General features: G+C 41.8%; 1 protein-coding gene across 2 annotated transcripts in view; it reads right to left on the reverse strand.

Moving 5' to 3' along the window:
* Positions 1–27,593, reverse strand: part of ogfod1 (2-oxoglutarate and iron-dependent oxygenase domain containing 1) — a 38,660-nt gene that overhangs the window by 10,376 nt on the left and 691 nt on the right. The window contains exons 2-9 of one of the 2 annotated variants that reach the window (XM_063188645.1): positions 21,252–21,397; positions 17,901–17,947; positions 17,328–17,428; positions 10,378–10,494; positions 3,724–3,815; positions 2,637–2,765; positions 1,848–1,961; positions 1,680–1,759 (exon numbers count right to left, since the gene is read on the reverse strand). In XM_063188645.1, the coding sequence (XP_063044715.1) occupies positions 1,680–1,759; positions 1,848–1,961; positions 2,637–2,765; positions 3,724–3,815; positions 10,378–10,494; positions 17,328–17,428; positions 17,901–17,947; positions 21,252–21,397 (826 nt within the window). The remainder of the gene's footprint in view (positions 1–1,679; positions 1,760–1,847; positions 1,962–2,636; positions 2,766–3,723; positions 3,816–10,377; positions 10,495–17,327; positions 17,429–17,900; positions 17,948–21,251; positions 21,398–27,593) is intronic. The other variant, XM_063188647.1, reaches the window with a different exon arrangement.

Genomic DNA, 27,593 nt, shown 5'->3' on the forward strand with positions numbered 1-27,593 from the left:
AACATGCATATCGATACCCAGGGGAGAATTTGAGAGCCCACAACAGCTAAAAACAACTGTGATGCATGACAGTTCAGGAAATAAACACTTGCATTCACAACATTATGAATTGATTACAAACGTACAAACAAAAATGCACAAGTAATTTAGTAAACAAATGAAAGAGCCCTTTGTCAAATAGTTAAATGGGCTTGCCCCAGCAAGTCCCACTTACTGTAATCCCTAAGTGGCGTTTATGCTTGTTTCTCTTGTGTAAGTCTGGAAAAATTGGTAACGTATAAACTCATAGGCCTTTCGTGATAGAGACACCGTTCAAACACTAAAACGACCGGCTCGGCTTGGAGATGCTTTGTTATGGTATCGTGTGTCCGTACCTCTTGTTGTTTTTTTTCTTTGTTTCATCAATTTTGTGCGACTTTCGGTCCCCATCGAAAATAATGGTGGAATGCTCTGATGGAATGTTCGTACAAAGAGATCAGAGGGTGACAAAGCTTTTTCAATCATAAAAACGTCAACATTTTCACCTATAAACTTGGTTGAACCTTTGTTAGAGAGGTCTGGAATATGACTCCAACCAGTGAAAATGCCATATGCCAACCCTTTGAACTATTTAACCTATACATTTGGAACATTCATAGAGAGGTCTGGAATCTGACTCTGACTGGTGGCAGTTTCATTTGCCAGTTCTGTATAGTTTTTGAATGATGGAGATTTAAAAAAATATATAAACTGGAATGACTCAGCAGTCTGCTTTACCTGCACATTACTAACTGTCAGTAGCTAGATCAAGAACTGGTGTTGCCAATTAAGGGTTCCATTCTGAACTGCCACTTTGAATAGGATACTAGAACTCTGCTGTAGCACACTTTTGGGCAATTTCATATTGGCCTCGTTTACATGCGACGTTTAATTCAGAATTAACTCACTTTAATTCTTAATAAAGCTTAATTCCGCTTTAAAAACGTCATGTAAACAGGTCATAATTATGAAAGATCAAAGTAAACTCGACAGAACTATTTCATTCTGAATTATTGATTCGGAATTAAAAACATCATGTGAACATAGCCATTGTCTTGCTAGGGAACTAAAAACAGCCAGCTGCTTGGCTTTGTGGCTATGGTGTTGGTTTGAAGGTCAGGAGGTTGCAAGTTCGACTCCCACTCTGACCCAGATTGCTTTTCAGATTTATTACATAGGCCTACAGTGTTCCTTAGCCAAGTGAAAAAAGCATGCATGTTATTTATTTTACTAAAACTGCTCAGCTCTGGCCCAAAAGGCAAGTCCACTTTTACCATTTTCTGTGAGAATGCAATCTAGTTCTTGTTTGTATTCGTTAAGGTCCAAATAAATTAACTGGAAGAAAACGGGTACACACAAAAATATGTCCTGTCAACAGCACTTCACTACAAGGGCCATTCTACGAAATGGGTTCCTTTTCCATGCCAAAATGAGTCAACATTCAAACCCTATTTTTTGTTGTTGCCTTTTACAACACGGAATGTAATATTACACATACCATTTGAAACAGGTATGGGGCCCATCTTAAAGCATCTTAATTACATATTTTTTATTTTTACAAAACTTCTACAAGTATCTTCCTCAGTCCTGTAGAAAAATACATTTAAAGGAGAATTTTGAAAGGAAGACCGCTAGCAAAATGATAAAATGAGTCTCCTTACCTCTTGTTTGCAGGACCTTTTGTGATCCACTGGATCTCTGCCAGCTGCAGAGCATTTCTGATCTCCTGAATCCTTTCGGTCTGCATGAGGAAGCATATCAATAATGGAGGCTAGATTCACATGCCAGATTCACATGGAGATGATTTTTTTAAGTGATAAAAAACACACCTTCAAGAAGTTTTTTAAGCAAACTTCCGAGCTCTCTTGAAACGTTGTCTGGATTTCAATCTGGTTCTTATCACCCATGTATTCCTCACTGATCCACTTGTGCAATATTTCATCCTAAAAGATATGAAGGCACTTACAATATAACAAGATAAATTGAATTATAGCCAAGAAAAGAAGTTGGTTATGATGAAGTGGAAATATTCCATGACAGACACAAATTTTAGTGGGTACGCTGGCTTTGAACATGGTGCAGAACGTTGAATATAATGGATAACTGATTGAATGTTACCAGAGTTATATAGTGACTTAGTAGAACTACTTAAAGGTGCACTGTGTAATATTTTAGCAGTTCCTTTTCAGAATTCACGCTGCCCATTCACAAATGTTACCTTTTCCATGAATACTTACTACCACCATCAAATTCTAAGTATTTATTATGACTGGGAAAATATCACTTTTCATGCATGAAAAGGTAGATCTTCTCCATGTCTGCCATTGTGAATGTCTAGGAATGTTTATGTTAAGCTGAAAACCTTGCTGTGCAAAAAAGATCAAATTTGGCAATAGGAAGCACAGTTTCAATGAGTAGCATAGGTGCAATACCTACTCTGGCCACCATTCTACACAGTGCACCTTGAAGTATTACATTTTAAATTAAACTCAAATAAATCACAGATACTATATTTGTCATTTATTTGAGTTTAATTTTTAAAATACTTTTACTCCAATAGATTTTACTGAAAAGCTGTGAAAAGTGAAAAGTCATAAAATATTTTATTCTTCACATACATCGCTAGATGAGTATTTCTTGAGAGGGACAGGAGCTTCTACATATTTGGGAGGCCTTGGAAGAGATGGTCCATGGAACCAGCCACTCACAGACATGCGGCATTTGTCTGATGACAAAATTTCTGAAACCTGAAAAATCACATAGCATAGCGTGAAGTTGGATAAAAACATTTAGATTTTTTGTGCATCGTTTGTGCACGATTGTGTAGGCTAAATGAGCGTTTGTGCACAAACCGTCTTTAAAATATTTAACTTTGTGACCTTAATTGACCTTAGGTAACTCAGCACCCGATTAACATCCACATGACTCGAAAATGGTTGGAATCGTTTGTGCTTCCCTTGTGTACGATTGAGCAGGAAAAAAATAATGTTTGTGCAAAAAACGTTTTTATATAATTTAATTTTTATTTGGATTTTTTTGGAAGTACGTGGCGCAGCACCCCGTCAACATCCATATTACTCAAAAATGCTTGGAATTGTTTGTGCATGCGTGTGTGGGTAAAATTAATGTTTGTGCACCCACCATTTGCATACATTTCCATAATTTTCTTTATGTTATTTAAGTCTTAAAAGTTAAATATCTTAAAGACTGTTTGTGCACAAACACTCATTTTGCCTGCACAATGTTGCACAAATCATGCACAAACTAATCAAAATACTTGTATTCATATTTGCAACATATGGGGTGCCAACTTCACACAGGTGCATTGCACCACACAGTACAAAGTCCATCTACAAAGTAGGTAAATGCAGATTAGGCAAATACTGTGGTATGAAAAAGTTCAGGTATCCCTTCAGGACAATCAAGACATTGTTAATTTTTTTGCTGAGCTTTTGAAGCAGTTTCTTCATTTCAATGAACAATATATTACCATTGGGAAAGAGAAACATTTCAGTTGTGAAATAATTTTAATAGGTCCAACACAAACAATTTTATGTGGATTTAAACAAAACAAATGTTGCAGACTACTCGGATTCGTTTTCAAGTGCCATGACAAGCTCACTGTCACAAACTCATACTGTCCTACCAAAAAAAGGCATAAAAATGCATTAAAAAAGAACTTTAGAAGGAAAAAATGACGTGTACCTGATGAAAGGATACGGGAGACACCTCAAAGAACACCAATCTGTTCCGGCTGGGGACTAGAGATTTCACTATAGAGCCTGGCTGACCATGTTCTGCAATATGGGTACAGAAAAAGAGAGGGAAGATACATCACAATGTCAGTTTTACTTGCCCTCATGGGAAATGGGGAAAAAAGTAAACAACAGCAGAGGTGGCAACATGCCCCTCTAAAGGAATGGATTGAGCGGTTAGGTAGGACGAGCTGAGAGCGTCCAGGCTGCTCCTTGAAGAGGTGCGAGGCACACAGGCGTTTGATGGCTGCCTGCTGGTCAGATGGTCAAGGGCGCTCTCTGTTGGTGACGGTAGGTACTGCTCCTCGACCTCATCCTCTTCTTGCACCCGACGGATCATCAGTGCCTCCATACTCGCACCTGGACGTTCCTTCCACTCCTTCAAGAGGTTGATGTGCAGTGCAGCATCTGGAGCGCTTCGATCCGCGTCTGCTGACTTCATAGGTTGTTGACCCGAGTTTCCAGGTCACCTCGAAAGGACCTTGCCATTTGGCCAACAGCTCACTGGAGTCACTTGGCAGCATCACCAGTACTTTGTCCCCGACCTTGAAACTGCGGGCCGGGGCCTTGCGGTTGTAGTAGGACTGCCGCTACTGGGCTTGCTCCAGGTTCTGCTGCACCAATTTGGCCATGTTCTTCAGTCGCTCACGCATCTTTAGCACATAAGTGAGAGTGTCCTGCGCCGGTGGGTCTTCCTCCTTCATCCAGGTCTGCTTCAAGATCGCAAGGGGGCCTCGCACATCACACCCATAAAGCAGCTCAAATAGTGAAAATCCAGTTGAGGCCTGTGGCACCTCGCGATTTGCATAAAGGACATAAGGGAGCCAGCTGTCCCAATCTGTGGCAGACTCATCCACAAGCTTGCGCAGCATCTGCTCGAGGGTTTGATTGAACCACTCAGTCAGACCGTCTGTCTGTGGATGAAAAGGCGTGGTCCACATCCCCTTGATACCTAACAGCCCGTACACCTGCTTAAGGAGTTTTGACATGAAATTTGATCCCTGGTCAGTTATTATAGCTCTAGGGAACCCCACCCGCAAGAACAACTGGATCAAACACGTAGCAACAGTCCTAGCCTTGACAGCTTTGAGAGCAAACACGCATAATCCGTAATCACCAGCATGAATCTATTACCAGATTTGCTACGCTCAAGGGGGCCTACAACATCCATGCCCAACTGCTCAAATGGAGTGCAAACTACAGGCAGAGGTTCTAAAGGAACCTTAGGAGGGGACCTGCTATCAGACTTTTGGCATTCTGGGCAGTTCCCACAAAACACGGTAATGTCTTATGGCATGTTTGGCCAGTAAAAGTAGCATATGATCCGTGCAACAGTCTTACGTTTGCCCAAATGGCCTACCCAAGGTATGGAATGGCCCAACTCAAGAACTAGGTCCCGAGCCTTTAAGGGAACCGCCATCCTGGCTTCAACTCCTTCGTTTTTGTACAACACATCATCCTTGATGACAAAATCTTGTAGTGACAAGTCACCGGCATCAACTTTACGCTGAGCCTTCTGGTGCAAAGGACCAATATCAGGATCTTGCTGCTGCATTATCGCCATGTCTTGCGGAATGTCTACAGGTACATCTGTCAGTTCAGGATAAGGACCCTCCTGCTCACCGGAAACTCCAAATTGCATTTTTTTCTCCCCTTCTCTGTCTTTTTGATTTTCTGTTTTTGCCAGGTGGAGCCTCAATGTCTGCATTGTGAAATGGCAAGGCGGGAAGTGGAGCTTCTTCCTCCTTACTCTTAGCCATAGCTCTGTTAACGGCCATGTTACATTCGTTACCGCCAGACACAGGCTGCCACAAAGGTGGGAAATCCTTACCTAAAATCATGGGGTATGGCAAGTTATCCACTACCCCAACATCCAATAAGAAAGGCTGTCGCGACACCTTCACATGCACATGAATAGTCGTCACAGAATAATTTGGGAGGTGTGCTGGAATAACATCTGTCCGAACTAAAGACTGCATGCTACCCGTTTCGACCAGTGCCTCAAACTCCTGCCCATTTAGTACTACAGTTTCAAAGTTAAGAGCTACTGACTTTGAAGGGGCACTAACTCTAGGTACTGTGCATATGTTAGACTGGTTGGCAGGATTATTGGGACACTTCGGTTTAATATGGCCTTCCTCCCTACAATGAAAATAAACAGGTATTCTAGGACTACTGGGCCTAGGTGCAGGGCTGGACTTAAAAGCAGAGGTAAACTTAGGGGGACCATTCTTACCACCCACAGATGTGCTGGTGCTGTTGACGGCCTTGGGCGGTGCGCTGCTCTTTGGTGGTGCGGGCTGATGACGGGGCCTGCTAGGGTCTTTGTTCACCCTCCATTGGGCATAGGTCCATGGCTCGTTCTCGCGTCGGGCTGCCACGAAGACGTCTGTGAGGTGAAGAAGCCTCTTCTGCTGTCTTCGGGTCACGCTCCTTGAGGTATACCTGGAGGTCTGGTGACAGCAAACGCAGAAAATGCTACATAATGATCACTTCAACAATCTCCTCCTTGGATCTCTTCTGCGGTTTGACCCACTGCCGGTAGAGGTCCCGCAGGCGGACGTACAACTCCTTGGGTGTTTCTTCTCTTCTCACCTCTGCAGTTTGGAAGTTCACTCGGTAAGTTTCCTTGTTAATGTTGAATTTCGCCAATATGGTCTCCTTCAGCTTGCTGTAGTCCAGGGCTTCAGTGCTGTCCATAGCGACATATGCAGCCCTATCCTTGCCCGTCAGGAGGGGCGCTAGCCTAACTGCCCAGTCAGTTGTCGGCCACTGACACGTCACAGCTGCTCGTTCAAAAGTAACTAAAAAGTGCTCAATGTCGTCATGCTCACCTAAGCACTGCAATTTAGGCTCCCTTTCCTGGACTGTTCTGCCTTGGCCACTTGAGCGGGATGGCGCCCCCGAAGATGGACTAGGTGGCTCTGCGGACGGTGACTCGGCAGTGGCATCACTTACAGGCACACTGACGACTGAGTCTGGTTCAGGTGTTGTTCTGGCGTGGACTTCCCTCTGCAGCAGGTTGAACTAGTGCTGTATGGACTTCCATCTGCCCTCCTGTATTGATGCTTCTTACTCCAGCTTGTTTTCACGTCCCTCCTGCCTTGCCATCATTGAACGAAACATGTCGCGAAGCTCTTTCATGGACCGGTCTTCGGCCACCGCGGCCAGTTCCGTGTCTGCACTGTTGTCGTCATCTCCATCCATGGCCCCACCTTCAGGTTGGTTGGACCGGTTTGGTTGGGTGGCCCCAGGCTTCTTGGGACCCCTCTCATGTACCCCGGAAGTCACAGTGTTCCAGGATGACAAAGTGAAAAAATGAAAAAAGGAAGGAAAAAAATGCTACCCTCTATGGCCTTGATCCCACTTCTAACACCAGTTGTAAAGGAATGGATCGAGCGAAAATGTAAAGTGGATCAGGCTAAGAGAACAGAGGGAGCAAAAATCCAACAAAAAGTTTTTATTTTCAAGCTTGGTGGCTATAAAGCAAAAATATGTTCAATTGGGGGGCGATGGGGCGCAGCGCGCTAAACCCCCCACATTTGGGCTTGTATGCCCATCAACGGGGACCCCGGTTCGAGTCCAGCGAGCGTCATTTCCCGATCCTCCCCTGTCTCTCTGTCCCATTCGCTTCCTGTCACCATCTTCGACTGTCCTGTCAAATAAAGGCATAAAAGCCCCTAATATATATAAAGATGTTCAATCATCAAAATCACGAAGTCCTTTATTATTTCAGAAAGTGAATTTTTACAAAAAAAGAAGTATCAAAATGTCCAAAATGTCAAAGATGAACAAACTGTTCAATGTCCCAAGAATTTGCTAGGTCTCTATTCAAAAGCAGAGAACACAATTGCAGGCTAAACTACCAGACATAAGATTCAGGCAACATACATGAAGAAGGTGACCAGCACCATTCCTACACAAAGGGGAAACATTTAACATACACTAGACAAATAAACATAACACAGACTCTGATGCATCAGTGGGACATTTCACACTATTTACAAAACAAATGACCTAAGTGAGATTTAAAATGTAACATTGCCTAATGCCATAGTAAATATTAAACAGAAAACAATTTGGCCACAAATGTATCCGTAGACCCCTATGACGCTTTGGCCAGTTGCTCGGAACCGTTTCCGGGCGGAACGAAATAAACCAGTCGTTGTTCCTCTACAGCACACTCTTTGCCAGTGCCTGTGGGTCCATCAACACAATGCAGGAGCAACACAACGGTATGCCATTCATTACTTTCTTTCTATGCACCTAGAAAAGCACCGGTAACTTTCTAAACACAATTTAAAAAAACATTTGAAATAGTTTGTCTAGCTGTTTTCTTTTCAGGTATTTTGTCCATTTTTGTACCCAGACAGTGAGTGAACAAGTCTCTTGGTTGCAGGTTAGCTTCTTGGCACTTTGGATAGCGCATCCAGCTTGTCTGGGGAACTCAATGCCAACGTCTGCGTCAGTGCAAATGCATGTGTGCATATCAATACTTGATCATGAGAACGACAAAAGGAAAGATGAGCGGCCTTGTCCGCGACCGTGACAGGTGTGTGCGTGTGATGGAGAAATGTGCGGTGCGTGACCGTCACAGCCCCGCTAATGCTAGCTATCTAGCTAGACATTTTATTGTCTAACTGCCCAAATGACTCCGATGAAGATGCTTTGTTGAAACGTCAGTCTAATGCACTGTAAATAAATAAGAAATAACTGAAAAGACATCCGTGTAGCACCTGATCTCTTCCCTTTTTACTGATGTTTGGTCTTGCACTGGTTGCACCGGATTGTCACTAGGAACGTGTAGTATTTGAAGAGCTTATTTGCAAAAAGGTGTATCTCCATTTTGAAGAATGTTGGGAAATTTGGGAATGGGAATTTTGTATTGGGCATTCCATTGAATTGCATTGCAAAATGCCACTTATAGAGGTTTAAAAAATAGGTTCTCAAAACATTTGAATGGCAAGAATTCATACATAGGTGATTGGACCTCTGAACAGTCATTTCCAATAATAAAATGTTAAAGTCAAAAATAGTGGATACACCGTTTTGCAAATAAACTCTTCATCTGTTTCCCCTGTTCTCTACAAACTTTGTCTGTTTGCACAGAAATTTGTCTTGGGTGACACTTCTCCACAATCCACATATAAACGCACAGAAAAAACACATAAAACACAATATGGCCTATAGAGTCTGGTCATCAGATAGACAGACAGACAGACAGACAGACAGACATTCATTCATCTGCAAGGGGAAATTTGTATGTGTACATATTCCAATACCACACATTAGGGCTGCACAATTAATCGAAAAGAATCAAAAATCCTGATAAAATTGTGAAATCGAATTTGTGATTTCAATCGTGATTTAATTGTGACAATAGTGACACCTTTGAGAGCGTCCTTGAAGCCAAAACATACTGACAGGCTGGTGCAATGTTCCCTCTAAGCTGCGCAACTGCGCTATCACGCACTGCTCTCAGGTTCTCCTTCACTCATTGTAGCTTTAAAGAATGTTTTATTTCGATTGGATGTTATAGATATGAAACATCTGTCTTATAGCAGTTTAAGCGATAGCAGTTAGACGCAGATTTCGGCTTACAATCTGCTTTGTGCCTCCAGCTGATTTTTAAATAGCGATCAGACCGAGCGCGGATCCACCGCGCTTCGAATGCTGCCAGTGAAATCTTTAGCAGTGACCGGACAACGTTGTAAAAACTGAGCTGTCACTCGCATCCTCACTCGCATCCTAATCTACAGTATGTCGTTCGGTTGTGTTAAGTTAAGTACACAGGAAGCTGTATAGCCTGAATCCATCTCTCTATAATGGATATAGCTGACAAGTTCTTGCTCCTAGTTCTCCCAGATATTCGATCGTGAATCTGATATGAATGTTGATAACGGTGTCGAGCATCTGGACCGATTTTAAATGTTTGCTTCCCAAGGTCTGAAATTTCCACGAGCTCTTAAAGTGACAGTGCATACTTTTACTTCATGTAGGCCTAATTTAAGCACAATATTTTAGTCTTTTAAATTTGTTACATTGGCCTATTATAAAACATTTAAATCCAAATTATATTATTCATCCTTTTAAACATAAATTCAACATTCTGGGCTATTGGGCTGCTGTAAAGATACTTTCTTTTCGTCTTACAAACGTACAGTATATTGATGGTGGTGGGTTGATGATTAAGTAATAATCAAGATCTGAATTGGAAACAGTACTTAACTGATTTTGTAATATTCACTACACAATTCAATAACAATATAATCAACATACTATTAAGTATCAAAGTTACCCCTAAAATGAAGGGGGGGGCTCGACCCGCTCACTGAGGTCATTGGCTCTGCTCAGTGATATAGTGCATTTGCTCAGGCACCGAAAAAATTAGAGGGAACATTGGGTGTTTCTGGCCAGAAATCTGTCCACCTAAGTTTCATGCTATAGCCTTTACATAATTATTACAACTCATTCTTAGTTATATTTCATCTTGTTATAATTTTCAAAAAAATCTGCAAAAAAATCAATAATCGTGACTATGATTTTGACCAAAATAATCATGATTATGATTTTTTCCATAATCCTGCAGCCCAACCACACATACCATCCGTGTTGAAGAGATCCAGTGTGCCACCGTCACCAAGCTCCCACGGTGGCACCAGGTACAAGATGAAAGCCACTCTTCTGCCTTCCAACTCATCATCGTGACACAGTAGCACATCTAACAAGTACATCAACACAAATCATTGACAGGATTTTGTGTCCTGGTACATTCTTTGGGTTTAAAATGATTCTAAAATACAAAAAAATATCACAAGTGTAGGGAAAGAGAGAGGGGGGGAGGAGTTGCTTCTGTGGGGTAAATGCGTAAAACCTTCAAGTGCTCATCGAGCGATTATAACTGAAGAAGGTCGCACACGATTTTAATACGGACTTCAGAGTGCCTCGGACCCTCTCTCTCTACTTCAATATCATCAAAAGTATTCGCTAGCCTGCCTTGGCTCACATATGAACTTAACTACCACCCTGTTTCTAATCCAATACAATATGATAAGCATATCAGTCTACCATTTGTAGTTATCACAGCTTCAACTCAACTGAGAAGGCTGTCCACAAGGTTGAGGAGTGTCTGTATAGGAATTTTTGACCATTCTTCCAAAAAAGTGCATTAGTAAGGTCACACATTTGATGTTGGTTGAGAAGGCCTGGCTCTCAGTCTCCGCTCCAATTCATCCCAAAGGCGTTCTATTGGGCTCAGACAAGGACTCTGTGCAGGCCAGCCAAGTTCATCCATACCAGACTTTGTCATCCATGTCTTTATGGGCCTTGGTTTGTTTGTGCACTAGTGCTCAGTCATGTTGGAAGAGGAAGGGAGCGCTGTTCCCACAATAAGGTGTCTGCACAGACGTCATAGAACTAATAGAACACAGGGGTAGCGCCATCTTGAGAGTATTGAGGGTACAGGGCCAGCTGAGGGTACATTGACTTTAGATTGCTGTGATTTTGTTGTCATGATTACTATTGTAAATCGTTGTAATTATGGTGTAACATTTTTAACAGGCACCTTGACAGGCACCTGTCAAGCGTGAGCGTGGGGTCCTGATTCAGTGTATTTACTTTTGCTGCCTGCACACTGCGTGGATCTTGTCAGCACTGCATAGCATGCACTGTCAGCCACAGCTCCTCGAGTAAACGTTTTTACTGTTTGTTATATGAACACGAAATATGGTACAAAACTGGCCTATGAAAGGTTTCCTCAATCGTAACAACGAGGAGAAAATCCACAAAGATGTAGTAGTGTTCGGAGAGCACACTGGTGAGTGAGAAGTGGTGACTGAGGCTTGCTGGACCAAACCAAACCAACTGGGAAGCGCCTGGATCACGTACGGACTTTATGGCTGTAAGTAATTATTCACGTCATTGTAGCTTGTTGCTTGGTTTCGTCAAACACATTTTACATGCAAAGTAGCAGGTTTTACCCCATTGAGCTTATGGTGTTACGTTTTGATGTTATGATGTAGGCTGGCTAGTGAAGGCTAAGGCTAGCGTAGCGTAATCCTTGCACGTTGAAAATGTTCATAACCTTACCTAGTTGTTCGCCATTTCTCGCGATCACCAATTAACGCCACATAACATTGTTTTTGAAGATAAACTAATGCTTGGCTTAGCCATCATCAATTAGCACATTAACACAAAGTTACGGTTGTTAATTGTTTCCATCCTGTCTGTAGTGTAACTAACGTGTAGACAGCAGATCATGTCGGATCCATTTCCTCTTGCAATATTTCGACATGAGAGTAGCCGAACTAAATCAGTTGTTGTGCATGTATGCATGTTTGTCCCTGCATACATAAACCGTGCATGCATGACTAAACAACATACTTTAACAAAGCTCTACACTCCTTTTGCTGTTAAAGAAAGTTCAGAAGTCAGTAGGCTATGTCTGGAAGTGTATTCATCAGTCAATTTTTCTAATTCCACCCAACCTTAGTGAAGTGAAGCTCCAGTCCAGCCCCCCTACTTAGGCTACTCACAACCCTTCACTCCCCCCAAAACACACGCACGCACGCACGCACGCACGCACGCACGCACGCACGCACGCACGCACGCACGCACACGAATATGAAGTAGCCCTACACAAAAGTTCACCTTCCCAGAGGGACAGTTCGGCTCCACTACTGCAGGGAGGGCAGAAGCTGAAGGTTCCACATTCACATCTTCATATGCACCATGATGGTATGCATGTTTGAGGTTACACATGAGTGTCACATTTCAATCACGTCCATCACCTAACTCGGGGGTTTCCAAACTGTACAAAGACAAGGCAATCGAGGCCTAGTGGTTAAGGAGGTGGTCATTACATCAGAGGGTTGCTGGTTCGAATTCCATGGCTGAAGTGCCCTTGAGCAAGGCACCTAGCCCACACTGCTCCAGGGACTGTCCATAGCCAATACTCTGTACTGATTATAACTAAGTCGCTTTGGTTAAAAAGCGTCAGCTAAGTGTAGTGTAATGTTTTGCTAAACTTTTCCTACCAACTTTCCTTGGTCCCCCTATCAGCCCTAAGGGTATCTGGCCCCCACTGCGAAAAACATTGACCTAACCAAGCGAAACGTATTGTCCTGACATGCATTATTATGTGTTATGCTGTGTCTCTTGTTTAAAGAATCTTTTGTCTCTGCTCAGTAAGGCCGCATCACTCCCAGCACTCATTAAAATTAATTTATTGAATTGTTTGTCATTCCTCCCCATTGTTTAACAGCTGCCAGCCTGGCATCCAGTCCTGCCCTTACCCTAAACACACCATAGGACTGAGGTGGTCAGTTACGGTCGCAGATGGGGAAGATGGCGACAGTCCCAAGACTACGTTCACCACCTCAACACTGAAATGTACCAGTACCACAAGGAGGCTGCCCTGGACTTCGCCCTAAGAAGACTCAACACATATAATGTCACCCCTTGTTATTGCACTCTACCACACATACCCTCATCACAGGCTTTGGGAGGGAGGTTGAAAGTTGACCTTGTGATATTTTGAGTGACGGACAATATGTATGATGTTTATGTCTCACTTTAAACAGGACAACAACTGTTGGTTTTATACTTACTGTTTAAAGCACATAATCATATATGGCAATATGCAATAAGCATATAATGGCACCATTATAATTATAACAAAACGGTAAGGTTTTGATGTTTTCATAGAAGCAAGCAAGTCTTCTCTTGTGTCAGTGTCTTGGAGTCTCTTATCCTCACCCTCGTCCTAGAGTCAGTAAGAACATGCTGCGTCAGGTGCATGCCTCTCCTAATTATAAGTATTGTGTGTAGTACTCATGAATTCATTAATCATATTGATCACTGAGAAGCTTATATTAGCTGCAGTTAGCTCAACTGTGTATTTTTTAGTGGGCCGTTATCTGCGTTAACGTGCTGCGATAATGTGAGACTCTTAACGCGTGATAAAGAAAATATTGCACGTTTATCTATTCTCAAAATATGGGTTTGCAGTTTGGGTATGCACGTCACTTGCGTTTGATTGGCAGACGCTTTCAGACTGCGCTCCAGTCGCTTCTCCTCACAACCTGTTGCTTCAGCAGACCTAATAAAGGTGCATGCTGAAAACATTCATCTCTCTGCCTGTGGTAGGTGTTGTTTCAGTGCACATAAGTGGTAGACAGACTAGAGAGACGTTACTGTTTGAGGTGAAGCATAGAGAGACGTTATTGTGTGTGAGTAGGCTACCAGCCCGACATAGCATACATTTCCTCACGCATTGCATGGAACACATTAAAAACTTCCAGAAATCTTGCCTGTGCCATAATTGCAAAAACATTCCGTGTGATATGCATTTTGAAGTTTGTCAAACTGAAACTGTCAATATCTACTCTCGCTGAATGTGTTTGTGTTGCTATCGTGCATTTGCGAATTGCGACTCAGTGAGATGTCAGGCGGCATGTATCTCCCACAGACGATGTTTGGTACACCACTGTTCCAGTTGGGATAAATCAACTGAGCTGAACTGAGATGCTCCCACGTTTAAGTTTGGAGGCCGGCACAAAGGTGTGCTACACCAATCACAGCTTAAGAGCCACGGCCATCCAGAAGTTGTCAGACGCAGGACTCGCAGCAAGGGAGATCATGGCAGTGAGTGGGCATAGGTAAGCGCAACATCTAGGCATCCATTTTACACCTATTTATTAATTCATTTTGTTTGTTTGTTTAATGTCTCGCTATGGCATATGTTTTTTTCTTGTAGGTCAGAGAGCTCTCTTGTGAGCTTTTGGCGCCCCTCTAGGCCTATGGAGAGCAGGAAGTGGTGGAGACATGTACTTGGAGACCATCACCAAACTGGAGTCCATTAGCAAATAACGGCAGCAAAATTAGATCAGCAGCAGCTATCCACCCGTTTCACCCGACCACCTGTTTCAGACTGCCAGACAGGCCCCTTTCTCAACGGCTGCACAATTGCAGGTAACGTTCAGAACAACGTCTACAAATAGGCAGACAGCGACGTGGTGCGCGTTGCGCAGCAACCAAAGACAATAACTGGAACTATTTTCCGTAGCGAAGGAACAACCAAATAAACAATCAAATAAAATAATTAAAATAATTTAACATTTCTTTCAATGAACTAAAGTTTTATTGCAGAAATATCATCTATGGGCCTAATGGATAGAATTTAGCTTGGTTTCCCAAAGTTTCACTTTGAGCTATTTCCATAAATAGCATAAATATACTGTATTACTATGGTAAGACTACAACAAGTGAATAGGCTAAAAAATGTAAATGATAGATATCACCATGAAACTTTCTCAGTTGATTACTGATGATTAGAGAAGAAAAAAAATTCTTGGATGTTTTTTGTATTTTGATGTTTACATATGCAAATGAGGGCATACATCATATTTAGCATGTACGTATGAAAGTTTGACTAATTTTTTGCAAAACAATAAAATGTTCAAATTCACATTTTTTTTGCTTTAGATGAGGGACAAGTATGTGCAAGATGTAAATAAATTAGAATGAACTCCAAAAAATAATTTATATAGTGGTATTTGTATATAAACTCCTTTGGGTCTTAAATGACCCCGCTCGGTCAGATTAGTCGCAAAAACAGGTCGGTCGCTTGAGGGTAAAATATGTAGCCGAAAATGGCAATAGGGCAGCTGAACGAAAGTTTGGATGCAATGGAAAACTGGTTGGGGACTGGAGAAAAGCGGAGGAAAATTTGCATGTTATGAAAAAAACAAAAAAGCTATCTGAAGGTTCAAGGCCCACGTCTAGAAGAAGAGCTGAATACAGGACAAATGTGTCCTCGAACAACGCGCGCGCTGCGAGTCAACTGTCTTGTTACGGGCTCCATGACATTGCCAAAGAAATGAATAGGACTTTTTGCTGAAGTCCCGGACCTCGTGGATTTATCAACTTATGCAATGCAATCGCCTCTATCCGAGAACGAACGTCTGTGTTATTAAAGACAGTCAGCCGACTTCCAGGTGAAAATCGATCATTTCCGCAAGTTTCTGACAAACGAGCACAACGTGACACTACCATACACAACATGGATGAAATCCCCCTCACCTTTACCTCATGGGCTGGTGTCTCAGAAAAGAGGCTAAAGAAAGACCGTGAACTGCGTGCTGTGGAGACGGAACAAAGTTGCCTCAAACCCTCCCACGGTCCAAACACAAAACAGTGCCGAAAATTGAATGTTGTTCTGACTATAGGGCAACATGGCGCGTTATCACTGTTATCACTACTTCTTCTTCTTTTTCCTCTTGTGGTTTTATGGCGGTTGGCAAACCATCTTACCGCAGAGATACACCAGCGGCGACGCGATTCAAGCGACAGAGTGTAGCAGCAAGCGATACGAGAGATTGAGGAGACTAGAGTATGTCCGTACAGGCAGAAGGCAAAGCATTCAAGCATTCCCATTGGCTGTGGTCACTGACCTCTATACAGTCATTGGCTGTCGCGGCTTGTCGCCGAACCGCGTCATAGAAAGTTGAAAAGATTTCAACTTCAAATTGTCGCGCTCGTCGCGCAAATCGCTCTAGTCTCCAGAGTCGCTTTTGTCTCTCGACTCAATACAAAGTCAATTACTTCCGTCGCGCAACTCGCTCAGATCGCCGCTGGTGTATTTCTGCGGTCAGTTGGTGCATTACCACCACCTCTGACTGCGTTGTACTGCTTCAGATGCTGGTTTAAAACAATGCCGTCTTCGAGCAGCAGCCTACCATGCGCCAGTTATCAGAACACAGATTCCATGGATAGAATAATCTTTCAAAAATGTGCGACAATTAGTCTGGTGCGACGTATATATGTTTTTTTTCATCTTCATAATGCATTTTTGGGCCGATGCGACTTAAACTGCGGAGCGACATATAGTCCAAAAAATACGGTAGTTCTATGACGTCTGTGCAGACACCTTATTCTGGGAGCATGGAATTATCCAAAATCTTTTGGAATCCTGATCTCTGAACACTGCCCTCTCCCCTCAGGATTCAGGTACAGACTACATTACTTAACATCCTTTGTGCCTATAAGCATTCAGCTAATAAATAAAATAAGTTCAGATAGGCTAACTTTAACATAGGGTATTTTTAACATATAGGATTTTTAATTTCATTTCATTACAGACAGTATTTTATTTTAATCTTTTATCTTGGGGCAGCCGTGGCCTAGTGGTTAGAGAGTTGGTCTTTCAATCTGGGGTTGCAGGTTCGAATCCCCCCTGACCTCTCCCTACATCTCCATCCATGGCTGAAGTGCCCCTGAGCAAGGCACCTAACACCACATTGCTCCAGGGACTGTAACCAATACCCTGACAAATAATAACTGTAAGTCTCTTTGAATAAATGAAAGCGTCAGCTAAGTGCAATGTAATTTAATGTAATGTAATTTAATCTACTCTGGCTACTGAATGTTTTTTAGAGTTGTCTTTCTATACCATTGTAATTGTCTATTGTCTAAGTGTTTGATCTATGTTTGATCTAAGACAAATTATCTTCGGGGCAATAAAGTTTTTCATTCATTCTTTCATTCATACTGTACCTGTGTGTTGATACTTGGCACAGGAGATGTCCACAGTTGGCTCTAGCATGACATCCAATAGCTCACTTAGCCAGCAGCGGAACTGGCCAAACAACACCGACCTAAGGGTGGGCAGAAAGGACTTTGAGGAGTACCATCACATACAGCAATGGCTTTCAACATTTTAAGAGCCAAGACACACTTTATACATACATACATACATACATACATACATACATACATACATACATACATACATACATACATACATACATACATACATTACATACATACATACAGTGAAAACACCACTGATTGAAAATGATGACCGAAAAATAGGGATGGTGTGTTCCTATTCAATGATTGTCACACATGCACAAATGTCACCATTGAGTAAAGTATTCAATCATTATTAATGAATTGCAACGCCTCCAATTAATTAGCTTTAAAAAAAAATTGATGTCCACCCCTAAAACACATTCTGGTTTTCTTCAATTTACCATAATGATGTCAGATTATGATGTAAGATTAAATAGCAGACATCAATATGTGTTTCAATTACTGGCATACAATAATTTAATTATGTTAACAAACCTCAACTCAGTGATACAAGGTTCTGTCCCGGTCTTCAAATCATCAGACTGCAGAGGAGATTAAAAAAAAAACATTTTCAAAGTTTAACACATTGGAAAGTTGGATTTTTTTTCTCATCTATGTATGGTAGGTTTCTCTCTAGGCAACATACTTAAAAGCCGCACAGTATCAGGAAAAATGTGATGTTCGATGAAATGATGGACTACTGTGATAATATTTAAACAATATGTAATAGTATGTTTCCCTCAGTGTACTTGCTATTTGGCATTGCTGCATACAAAACCAATCACTCTAATAATGTTAACATAATGTAGACAACCTTATGATGATCACTAATTTGTGAAGGCAATATAGTGTATAATATTACTATTATTATGTGTCTTATTATAAGGCCTTATTTATCAATATGTCCTCCTTGTTGTGTGTCAATGTGAAAGAGGAATTGTGGCAACCACTTAAATGCACTATAAGCTCACTTCAACCACCTTGAACTCTGGACTTCTTCAAGGTTGTGTTTTATCCCCAATCCTCTTCGCTGTGTACACAAACAACATTGTGTGTCACAGGGAAAGTATGGCACTTTTAAAATATGCTGATGACAAATCTTGTCACGTAGCATTTTTTCCAAACATGTGGAGATACGGCTATGATGACCAATGACAAATTGACGAGCACTTCACCGGTCATAAGTGCCATTGACGAATACTGACACGAACGGTTCAGCTGTGCTACAGAACCAGAAGGACGAGCTCAGGGGGGGAAAAAGTAGGCCTATGCATCGTACTTAAAGGCTACTTTTTGATTTTGGATAAAACTAACTTGGAACTTGAATTAAATGCCACTTTATTGCTGAATTCCAGAGGCATCGCCTCCTGAACAGCTTATGTTAAGGCTTAATCAGCCTAGAAGTCAACATTAATAGCAGAGCAACCGTCTGAATGACCTATTACAACAATCATTTTATTAGCTGATGTATTTAATTAGGCTAATGTATTTTTTTTCTCTCAGGTAAAACTTAAGCACATTATTCCTGGTATCAAGGTAGCCTATGCACAATTACAATTATGAACTGATGATTTGAGTTATGATTAAACAAACGAGATCCTATTAGGGTCATACTCATGTATGTACCATACCAACAGTTGCCTCCCGGAACTACCAGCCACTCCTTCACCTATGGTCACGTTCCGCCGCAACCTATGAAAGCTGTCTCCTAACGAATTTGCCTCCGTTGTTGCCTCTCCCTTACCTTCTCATAGCACATTCTTCTCACTGGAGGTCGATGCTGCTACTGTTACCCTCAGCTCCACTCTAAGCTCCTGTCTGGATAGACTGTGTCCTCTATCCACTAAACCTGCACGCTCATCCCAGCCCCGTCCCTGGCTGACAGACTCTATCAGGGCCACACGCACAACTCTCAGAGTTGCAGAAAGACAATGGTGCAAAACACACACTCCCTACGATCTAGAGGCCTTTCAACCTCTCCTAGCCTCATTCTCTTCCTCTGTAGCAACTGCTAAAACGGCATACTATAATGACAAAATCATCAAAACCTCAGACACAAGAAAATTATTTTCTGCCTTCAAAACACTGCTGCATCCTCCTCCACCTCCACCTGCCACTTACCTCACTGCTGACAGCTTTACCTCTTTCTTCACAGCAAGCAATTTTGTGACCATCCAGTCACAACTCGCTACCATGACATACTTCTTACTATACGCTCAAACATGGGCATCACAGGCACAGTCCATTCCTGGTTTAAAACCTACCTCTCTGGGCGGCCGTTTAACGTGTCCAGGCAAGAGCAATTGTCCTCAACTCATTGCCTCTCAATAGGGGTGCCCCAAGGGTCAGTGCTGGGGCCCCTCCTATTTGCTATGTACACTTCTTCTCTGGGCCATGTTATCCGTGCTCACGGCTTCTCTTACCACTGCTATGCTGATGACACACAGCTATATCTGTAATTCGATTCAGAGGACCACACTGTCTCTGCACACATCTCAGCATGCCTCTCTGATATATCCACATGGATGAATGAACATCACCTTCAGCTAAACCTTGCTAAAACTGAACTCCTGGTGATCCCTGCCAAGGATTCATGGTGCCATAATATCGAACTCAGTATGGGCTCAGCCACTGTCGCCCCTAACAAGTCTGCAAGAAACCTGGGTGTCATGATTGATGACCATCTATCATTGGCAGACGACATAGTCTCGGTTGCCCGGTCATGCTGCTTCTCACTGTATAATGTAAAAAAGATCAGACTGTAACTGCCTCAATATGCCACTCAGCTTCTGGTACAGGACTTGGTCATCTCTCGCCTTGACTACTGCAACTTCCTCTTGATTGGTCTTCCAGCTTGTGCAATAAGACCCTTACAAATGGTCCAGAACGCGGCAGAGTGTCTGGTGTTCAACCAAACTAAAAGGGCGCATGTCACACCACTTTTTTGTCAACCTGCATTGGCTACCAGTGTCTGCTCAAATTTAACACAAAGCTCTGACCCTTGCCTACAGAGTTAAAGCAGTTTTTGCTCCTGCTTACCCAAAGGATATGCTAAAGCCATATAGTATTCCTACCAGGGCATTGCGTTCCTCCAATACCAACCGTTTAGCCTTTGACTCTACACAAGGCAATCCCAGTCCAAACGGTTTTCGGTCATTGTTTCTCAATGATGGAATAAGCTACCAGTTGCTACAAGAGCAGGGTCATCCCTCTCAACCTTCAAGAAGCTAGTGAAGACTCATCTCTTCAGAGAAAGCTTCCCTGCTTAACATTCTAACATAACTAATTCTACTCACCTCTTGGCCTTAGTTTTTTAGACTCTTTCCTTAGTTTTCAGCTTCTTTCCTTAAGCCACTACTTTTAACATCTCTTATGTACCCAACATCTTTTATGTACCCAAGTTGCCTTTAACATCCTCTTTAACATCTTTTATCATTTTTTTTTCTTTTACCATGTGTTGGACATTGTTGTCAGTGTTGCAACTGTACACTGCACCTAGATGTCTTTGTTTATTACCTAAAATGCCTAGTTACCCTTATTATTTTTGCTGCATCTTTTACCATGTGTTGAACAATGCTGTAAGTGTTGCAAATGCACACTGCGCATTTAGGTCTTTGTTTACTTTTTGACACTTTTGAATGCATCTTATTCTTTGCTGCATCTTCTTCTTTACTTGTGTTGGACAATGCTGTCAGTTTTGCAACTGTACACTGCACCTTACCCTGTTCTTGCTTATACTTTCTCCTTGTCGATTTGGTCAAAGGCATCTGCTAAATGTAATGTAATGTATTGTATTGTATTGTATGTTTGTTTCTAGCACAGAACAGAAGTGTGTGACAATTATACCTGCGCAAATTTATACAGATCGTTGCTCTTGGTATGGAAGTTGAGCTGTGAGAGTTCCATCTCAAGGCTGGACAGAAACTCCTCTGGCTGCAGGAACTGATTAATAACACAATGAGGGAACGGAGTACAGTCCAGCTCCACGTCACCTATGGGCATTATAGCAGGAATCAAGTTTAGTCACTTGCATGGCTGTTACGTGGAAATAAGAGTTCAAAACATTGAGGCATTGTGGTGAAATGTGCAGAGGAAATGTACGGAGAGTGGCAATTCATGATTTTTCATCTATCAACCGTTTCAGTTCTGTTCATCAAAGAGTTCCTAAAATCCCACATAAGATGATTTAGAGCAGGGCTTCTCAAAGATGTGTCAATTAGAGCACATTGCTATAGCGGTGGGGGGCTGAAGGAGATCTTTGATATTCAGCTACAATAATGACATTATGCTCGTCATTCCCACCTGCATAACATTGACCAGTGGCACACCACACACTGTAGACAAATTATGTCAAGCTGTCAAAGGCACAGTTCTAGATCCTTGGGATAAAATATCTGCTCCATTAGGGGTGCCCAGCCCTGGCACTCAACCCATAGTCCTCCAGAATACCACAACATTATGTTTGCTGAATAAAGAAACCTTTTTCTGGGAACAAAGAGGTAGGTCATACTCAGTGCTTACCTAAAATCTATAATTAAGGCTTGTGTCAAAAACCTTGGTGTGATGATGGACAATGGCCACTGCTTAAGTGCTCACATCAAAAACATAACTAAATCATCTTTTTGATATCGTAGAAACAGTTAGGTTTGATCTTAACAAGATTCTAGAGAGACTAACACATTCTTTTATTTGGTGTAGGGTCGACTACTGTCATGCTCTATTTACAGGCCTTTCCAAAAAGTCACTCAGACAAGTGCAGTTAATTGACCCATTCTCTATCAACTTTCGAAGCTGTCAATTCAAAGTGCTGCAGTTAAAACTAGACTGCATTATCGTAATTAATTGAAAGTTGATCGGGTCAATCAACTAACGATTAAGGAATTAAACGATAATTTGCATCCCTACTTTAGGGCCACAGGTTAGCAGTTTTAGTTTTGCAAACTTAGTTAAGGGACACTGTAAGGCTTACAGTGTAAGCGTATAGTGCAGTAATAATGAGTAGAGTTACACCTCTGTTGAAAAGTAACGTTTTGAACAATATCCCAATAAGCACAAGTTATTTCCAAAATATGCATAGTGTAAGCTTACATTTTATTCAACATTCAACAGCAAAGTAAGGTCAATAGTGTAACTTACATGACATTTTTCTTTTTCAATTTTTTGTGAAATTATTGGGTGGTTGACATGACGCCCTGTTTATTTTTTTTAACTTTTTTTTTTTTTTTTAACGATTTCCGTTTTATATTTAACGATTTGAAAAACTATTTCCTTCGCATTTTCCTCCTGGAGTAAATACATCCTATAGAGAAAACCATGAGTGCTTGAAAGACGGAGGGCTCAAAAGCCTAGTCAAGTTGTAGTTAACTCAGGTTTGGGAGCAATAAAAAACCTTGAGAGAAGGAACAGTTGGGATGAGTTTACTGACACTTCCCAGGCTTTGTTTTACAGTTGTATGATGATGAGTTAGGCAACAGGCCTTCATTGACACAGCAGAGGAGACATCGGGCTGCATATAGAAATTAATGTGTAATGAATGTGTATAGACATAAATGTGTAATATATTTGTTCAGCCCTTTTACCCTTTTATGGGAGGAATTTTAAAAAACTGGCCCTGTGACCAGCACCCCTTATGTGGAATGTGTACGCTTTTACCAGCGCTTTTACTGAGAATATCAGAAGAGACACGGGCGCGTTTTCCCCATTTTTTATTTTCCTAAAGGTTTGTTTGACCGGGAAACTGTGCTATTGTGCCAGGGCAAAGAGCTACCTTGGCCACATCAGGTGTATAATAGTATGTATTTAAGTCTTTATCGTGTAGGCCTATGTCCTCATTTAAACGTAGGCTATTTATATTCCCATATAACAACGTTCACTTCGTTACGAAATTATGCTTGGGGGACATGCATAACGAGCGTGATCTATCTGCTCAATGAGAGGAAATACGACTATATCAGTTGTTTTATTTTGTCTATTTTCATCCCGTAGTAGACTACAAGCAACATAAATTCAGATTCTGCTTAAGCTGGTACTATTCTGCAGAAAACCACACAGGCTAGTCGAGCCGAGAGACACAGTTCATCACACTTGTTTTGAATAGCCTACTTGAATTGACTTACCGGTATAGTTGTCAACAAACAGACATCTTAAATTTGAATCTTAAACAGAAAAATCTTAAACAGCATAGACAATAAAAAAAACTTCTTCACAACCACCTTGCAGACGCCGACGCTTGAGTTTGCATTGCAATGATTCAACAAATTAGATGATACAAGCATTTTATTTTTACGCATTGAAATGATGGCATTCGAGGTTTGGACGAAGCTCTCCCTCTGATGATTGAGTTGTGATCTGTCATTGCGCATAGTGGGGATAGAACGCGGGCCTCTCAATCAGAGTGCGGTTGCGTTACCGCTCACCTACAGTTGCTCGCATCATGTATCCGATAAAGACTTGATTTGACAAGGCATGTCCCAGTCCTCAACATGATCGCATTTTCGTCAATCGTTGATATGGACTTTCCCTGTACAACGTGCACGAGCACAACGCCAGCTTTGATGGCCGCGGCTGAAGTGAAACTAGCCAAGGCGCAGCTGATCTTCAGTGGTGGAACGGTGTCAGAAGGTGCCACTAGTTGAAACTCGGCTTTTGCGCGTAAGCACCGCTGAATTCAGCGCCAATGATGGAATGGTCCCCTGGTCCTTGGAACGCAGGGCCGTCGTTAGACCTATTTTAGGGGGGCTTTAGCCCCCCTTACATTAGTATTAGCCCCCCCTTTAACGATTTTGCCATAAAAAAAAAGTTTTGTTTTTGTTTTACATTTTTCCAAAAGCAAATGCAGTAAAGCACTGAATACGAACCACAAAGAAGGCAAGTTAATCTGAATACAAGTTCCTGTTTTCTTATTTATTGTTTAATGCCACTTATATCCTACTGCACACACAGCAATAAAAGCAGGGTGCACAGCAATATGTTATGCGGGGGGGAAACATAATACTCATAACATAACATAAGAATATTCATCAGTTGAAACATTTTGAAATGTTTTGTTTAGCTTACATATTTATATAGGCCTACACTACCGGTCAAAAGTTTGAGGTCACCACACTTTCCTCCGACAATAAGCTTACTTCTTTCCCACAGTTTAACTTATTCCTTTTCAATTTCAGTTCTGGTATAAAATCAGTGTATAGAGTTATTGTTCCCTGAGATCATGCATGCAACAAATAAGCAATTTGATATTCAATGGATATACAATGCATAAAATAGACCAAAATGTATCACTAACTTTTGACTAATCAAAGTGTACCTTTACTAATGTAGTGTCTAGTCAGGTGTTCTAATGAAAGTGACACCTTTGGCATTAATAATAGCCAGTTGCGGTTCTACAAATTCATTCCCGGGATGAGATGAGGTCCAGAATTGCCCAATGAGCTCTTTGAGCCCCATGCATGCAAAAGTGGATGTCTCCTCCTGTCGATCCATACAATGCCGGATGATATACACATCATTTCAAAGAGGAGAATCTACACTTTCCAACGATGTATGGCACTGGCTTGCACACTCAAACATGGCTGAGACAATGGATCGTGCATTCATAACTAGGTTCATTCTGATGGCTAGAAAATCATGCAGCTGCTTTGACTTGAATTTGTGGGCGAGGTGGCAACTCGGAGGATAATAGGGTTTTCCAGACTATTCGGATCCGGCAGGATCTTAAGCAGTGGATCCGGTATCCGGCAGTTACCTAAAAATCAGGATCTGGGGCATCTCTACTTTTTACGTAGCCTAGCCTTTCACAACCCTAATCGCTGCATGGAGTGAAAGCCCTTTGGAAGCGACCGTTGAAGGCAGTGTGGCAGTAAGTCAATGAGTCTTTAAAATTGTTTGCGCCAACGTAATAAAAAGGGCCCCCGTGTGCGAGTTGGCTATGTGTTTCAACCCTTTCATAGGATCCAGTATCCGGTTCCGGATCCGGCAGGATCTTAAGCAGTGGATCCGGTATCCGGCAGGATCTTAAAGATCAGGATCCGGTGCATCTCTAAATCAAACCTTTTTTCACTTGTGGCTGCTCAGTACTTTCCATTATTCCATTTCAAGCTATTTTAAAGATGTCTGCGACTTGAATTGCAAAACAATAACTGGTAAAATGAAGGTGACAGCAAACTTTTGAACGGTAGTGTATAAGGAATGTTCATTAAAATGTGAATTTAAAAAAATCCACTGTAACTAGTGTTTAAAAATTGGTATGGTGCTCTTAAAATTAGGGCTGTCCCTAAAGATTATTTTCCTCCCGATTATTCTATCAACTATTTTTTTCGAATAGTCGCGATTATTATTTATTTTTTTTGGAAGGGAAAAACTGTGATATGCCACTTAATTTTGACCTGAAAAATAACAGACAAATAAAGCAGAGTGCACCTAGGGCCTATTAGGACAATGATTTCAAAAAAAAAAAAGAAAAGAAAAGAAAAAAGAAAAAAAAGGGGACATTGTATACATTAGTCATAGACTATAATACATACAGGCCTAATATAATATCTATTTGTTTCAGTTCAAATCAAGTAAGCTTATTAGCCTACATGTACTGATGTATAAAGAGGCCCAAGTTATACAGTATTAGGAAAGTGGACACAAATATGGGCCACTATAGGTTATAAAGGCTACCAGAGATTTTATGAGTAGCCTGCAAGGAAAGAACGTCGAGGCTACTCTGTCCATGTCATTCTGTTGACGCACCAAAACCCAGCTGGTCCCTAATAACGCGCTATCACCTTTCTGTCGCTAATATAGACCCAGTTAGTAATTGCAGCAGGACATAATTATGACTTATTATATTATTAGAATAATATTACTATTTATTTAGACCTGCAGTCGGCACAAACAATATTGAATAGTGTGAGGTGAACTTCGTGCACCGTCCGTGGAGGAGAAGGGAAGAGACCTTTCTGAATCAGGCATGCATTCCTCTCTCCTCCACATCTCACGCTGTTGGCCGGAATATGCACACTTCTGTTGTCTTCATTTACTTTTTAACTTTGTATACAAGCTCTTCTACAAACACCCCGACCACTGTCACCCAAAAGGTGTTGAATATTGCGTCTATAACAGGCACATTACGAATCATTGCTTTATCTCCCTGTCGTTGCTATGCACGCCGCCAGCATAGCGACAGCATAAAACAGTGTGAAATATACCGCGCGTCTCGATCTGAAAAACTTTCACTTCCTCAATAAATATAGTCTCCTACAGAAACACAACCAGGTCTTGTGCATTGTCTTTAAAATATCGCCACACTTTAGATGTCTTTGTCCGTTTATTGGGCTGATAAGTGGTGCCACTGTTACCTTCATCTTTGTTTGACACTGACACTCTCGGACGTGCAGCCCCTGTCATTTTCTCCACTTCTGTTTTCAGCACGGCTACCTCGCGGCTCGCACAAATCACTTTTTTTCATTGGGCTGATTAGTGGTGCCACTGCACCTTCATCTTCGTCTGACACTGAAACCCTCAGGGTTTCAGCCTCTGCCATTTTCTTCGCTTCTGTTTAGCACGTCTACCTCGCGGCTCGCGCAAGTCATTTTTTTGTTGTTGCGCAAATCACGTAAACGACGGTATGTTGAACACGCCGACTTATTTACGCAATCGACGTAATCGATTACGTCGAATAGTCGGGACAGCCCTACTTAAAATAATTGTTCAAGTAGACGCTTTTGCACACCTCTGTAGGTGGACAGGTGCGCGTAGGATATTATCCCAGTGGGGTTGTCATTCAAGTGTAAAGAAATCCTGCTCAATGTCCATTCCACCAACAAACTTTAATACAACATGAAGAAGGTCGGATGATCGAAACAATGTATTAAAGTTTGTTGGTGGAATGGACAGAGTGCGGGATTTCTTTAATAATTAATTCATAGACAAAACCTTAGCAGGTGCGCTCAAATTTTTTTTCTTTCTCTAGGGCTAAGCCCCCCCTGTCTCTCAAACCTAGTGACGGGCCTGTTGGAACGTAAAGGTTAAGGTTAGAGAGGGTTAGGTTTAGGTTATAGGGATAATGTTGGAGGAAGGGAGATGCATGAACCTGACACAACGCGCTCCCCTCCCGGAATGCACGCTTCTCTCTCTCACCCACTCTCGACGACAGCGCGCGTTGCCCAACTACGAAATGAGGCTATAGCGGCATCACGAAGC

Source organism: Engraulis encrasicolus, chromosome 22 (genome assembly GCF_034702125.1).
Source record: "Engraulis encrasicolus isolate BLACKSEA-1 chromosome 22, IST_EnEncr_1.0, whole genome shotgun sequence".
Classification (NCBI taxonomy): Eukaryota; Metazoa; Chordata; class Actinopteri; order Clupeiformes; family Engraulidae; genus Engraulis; species Engraulis encrasicolus.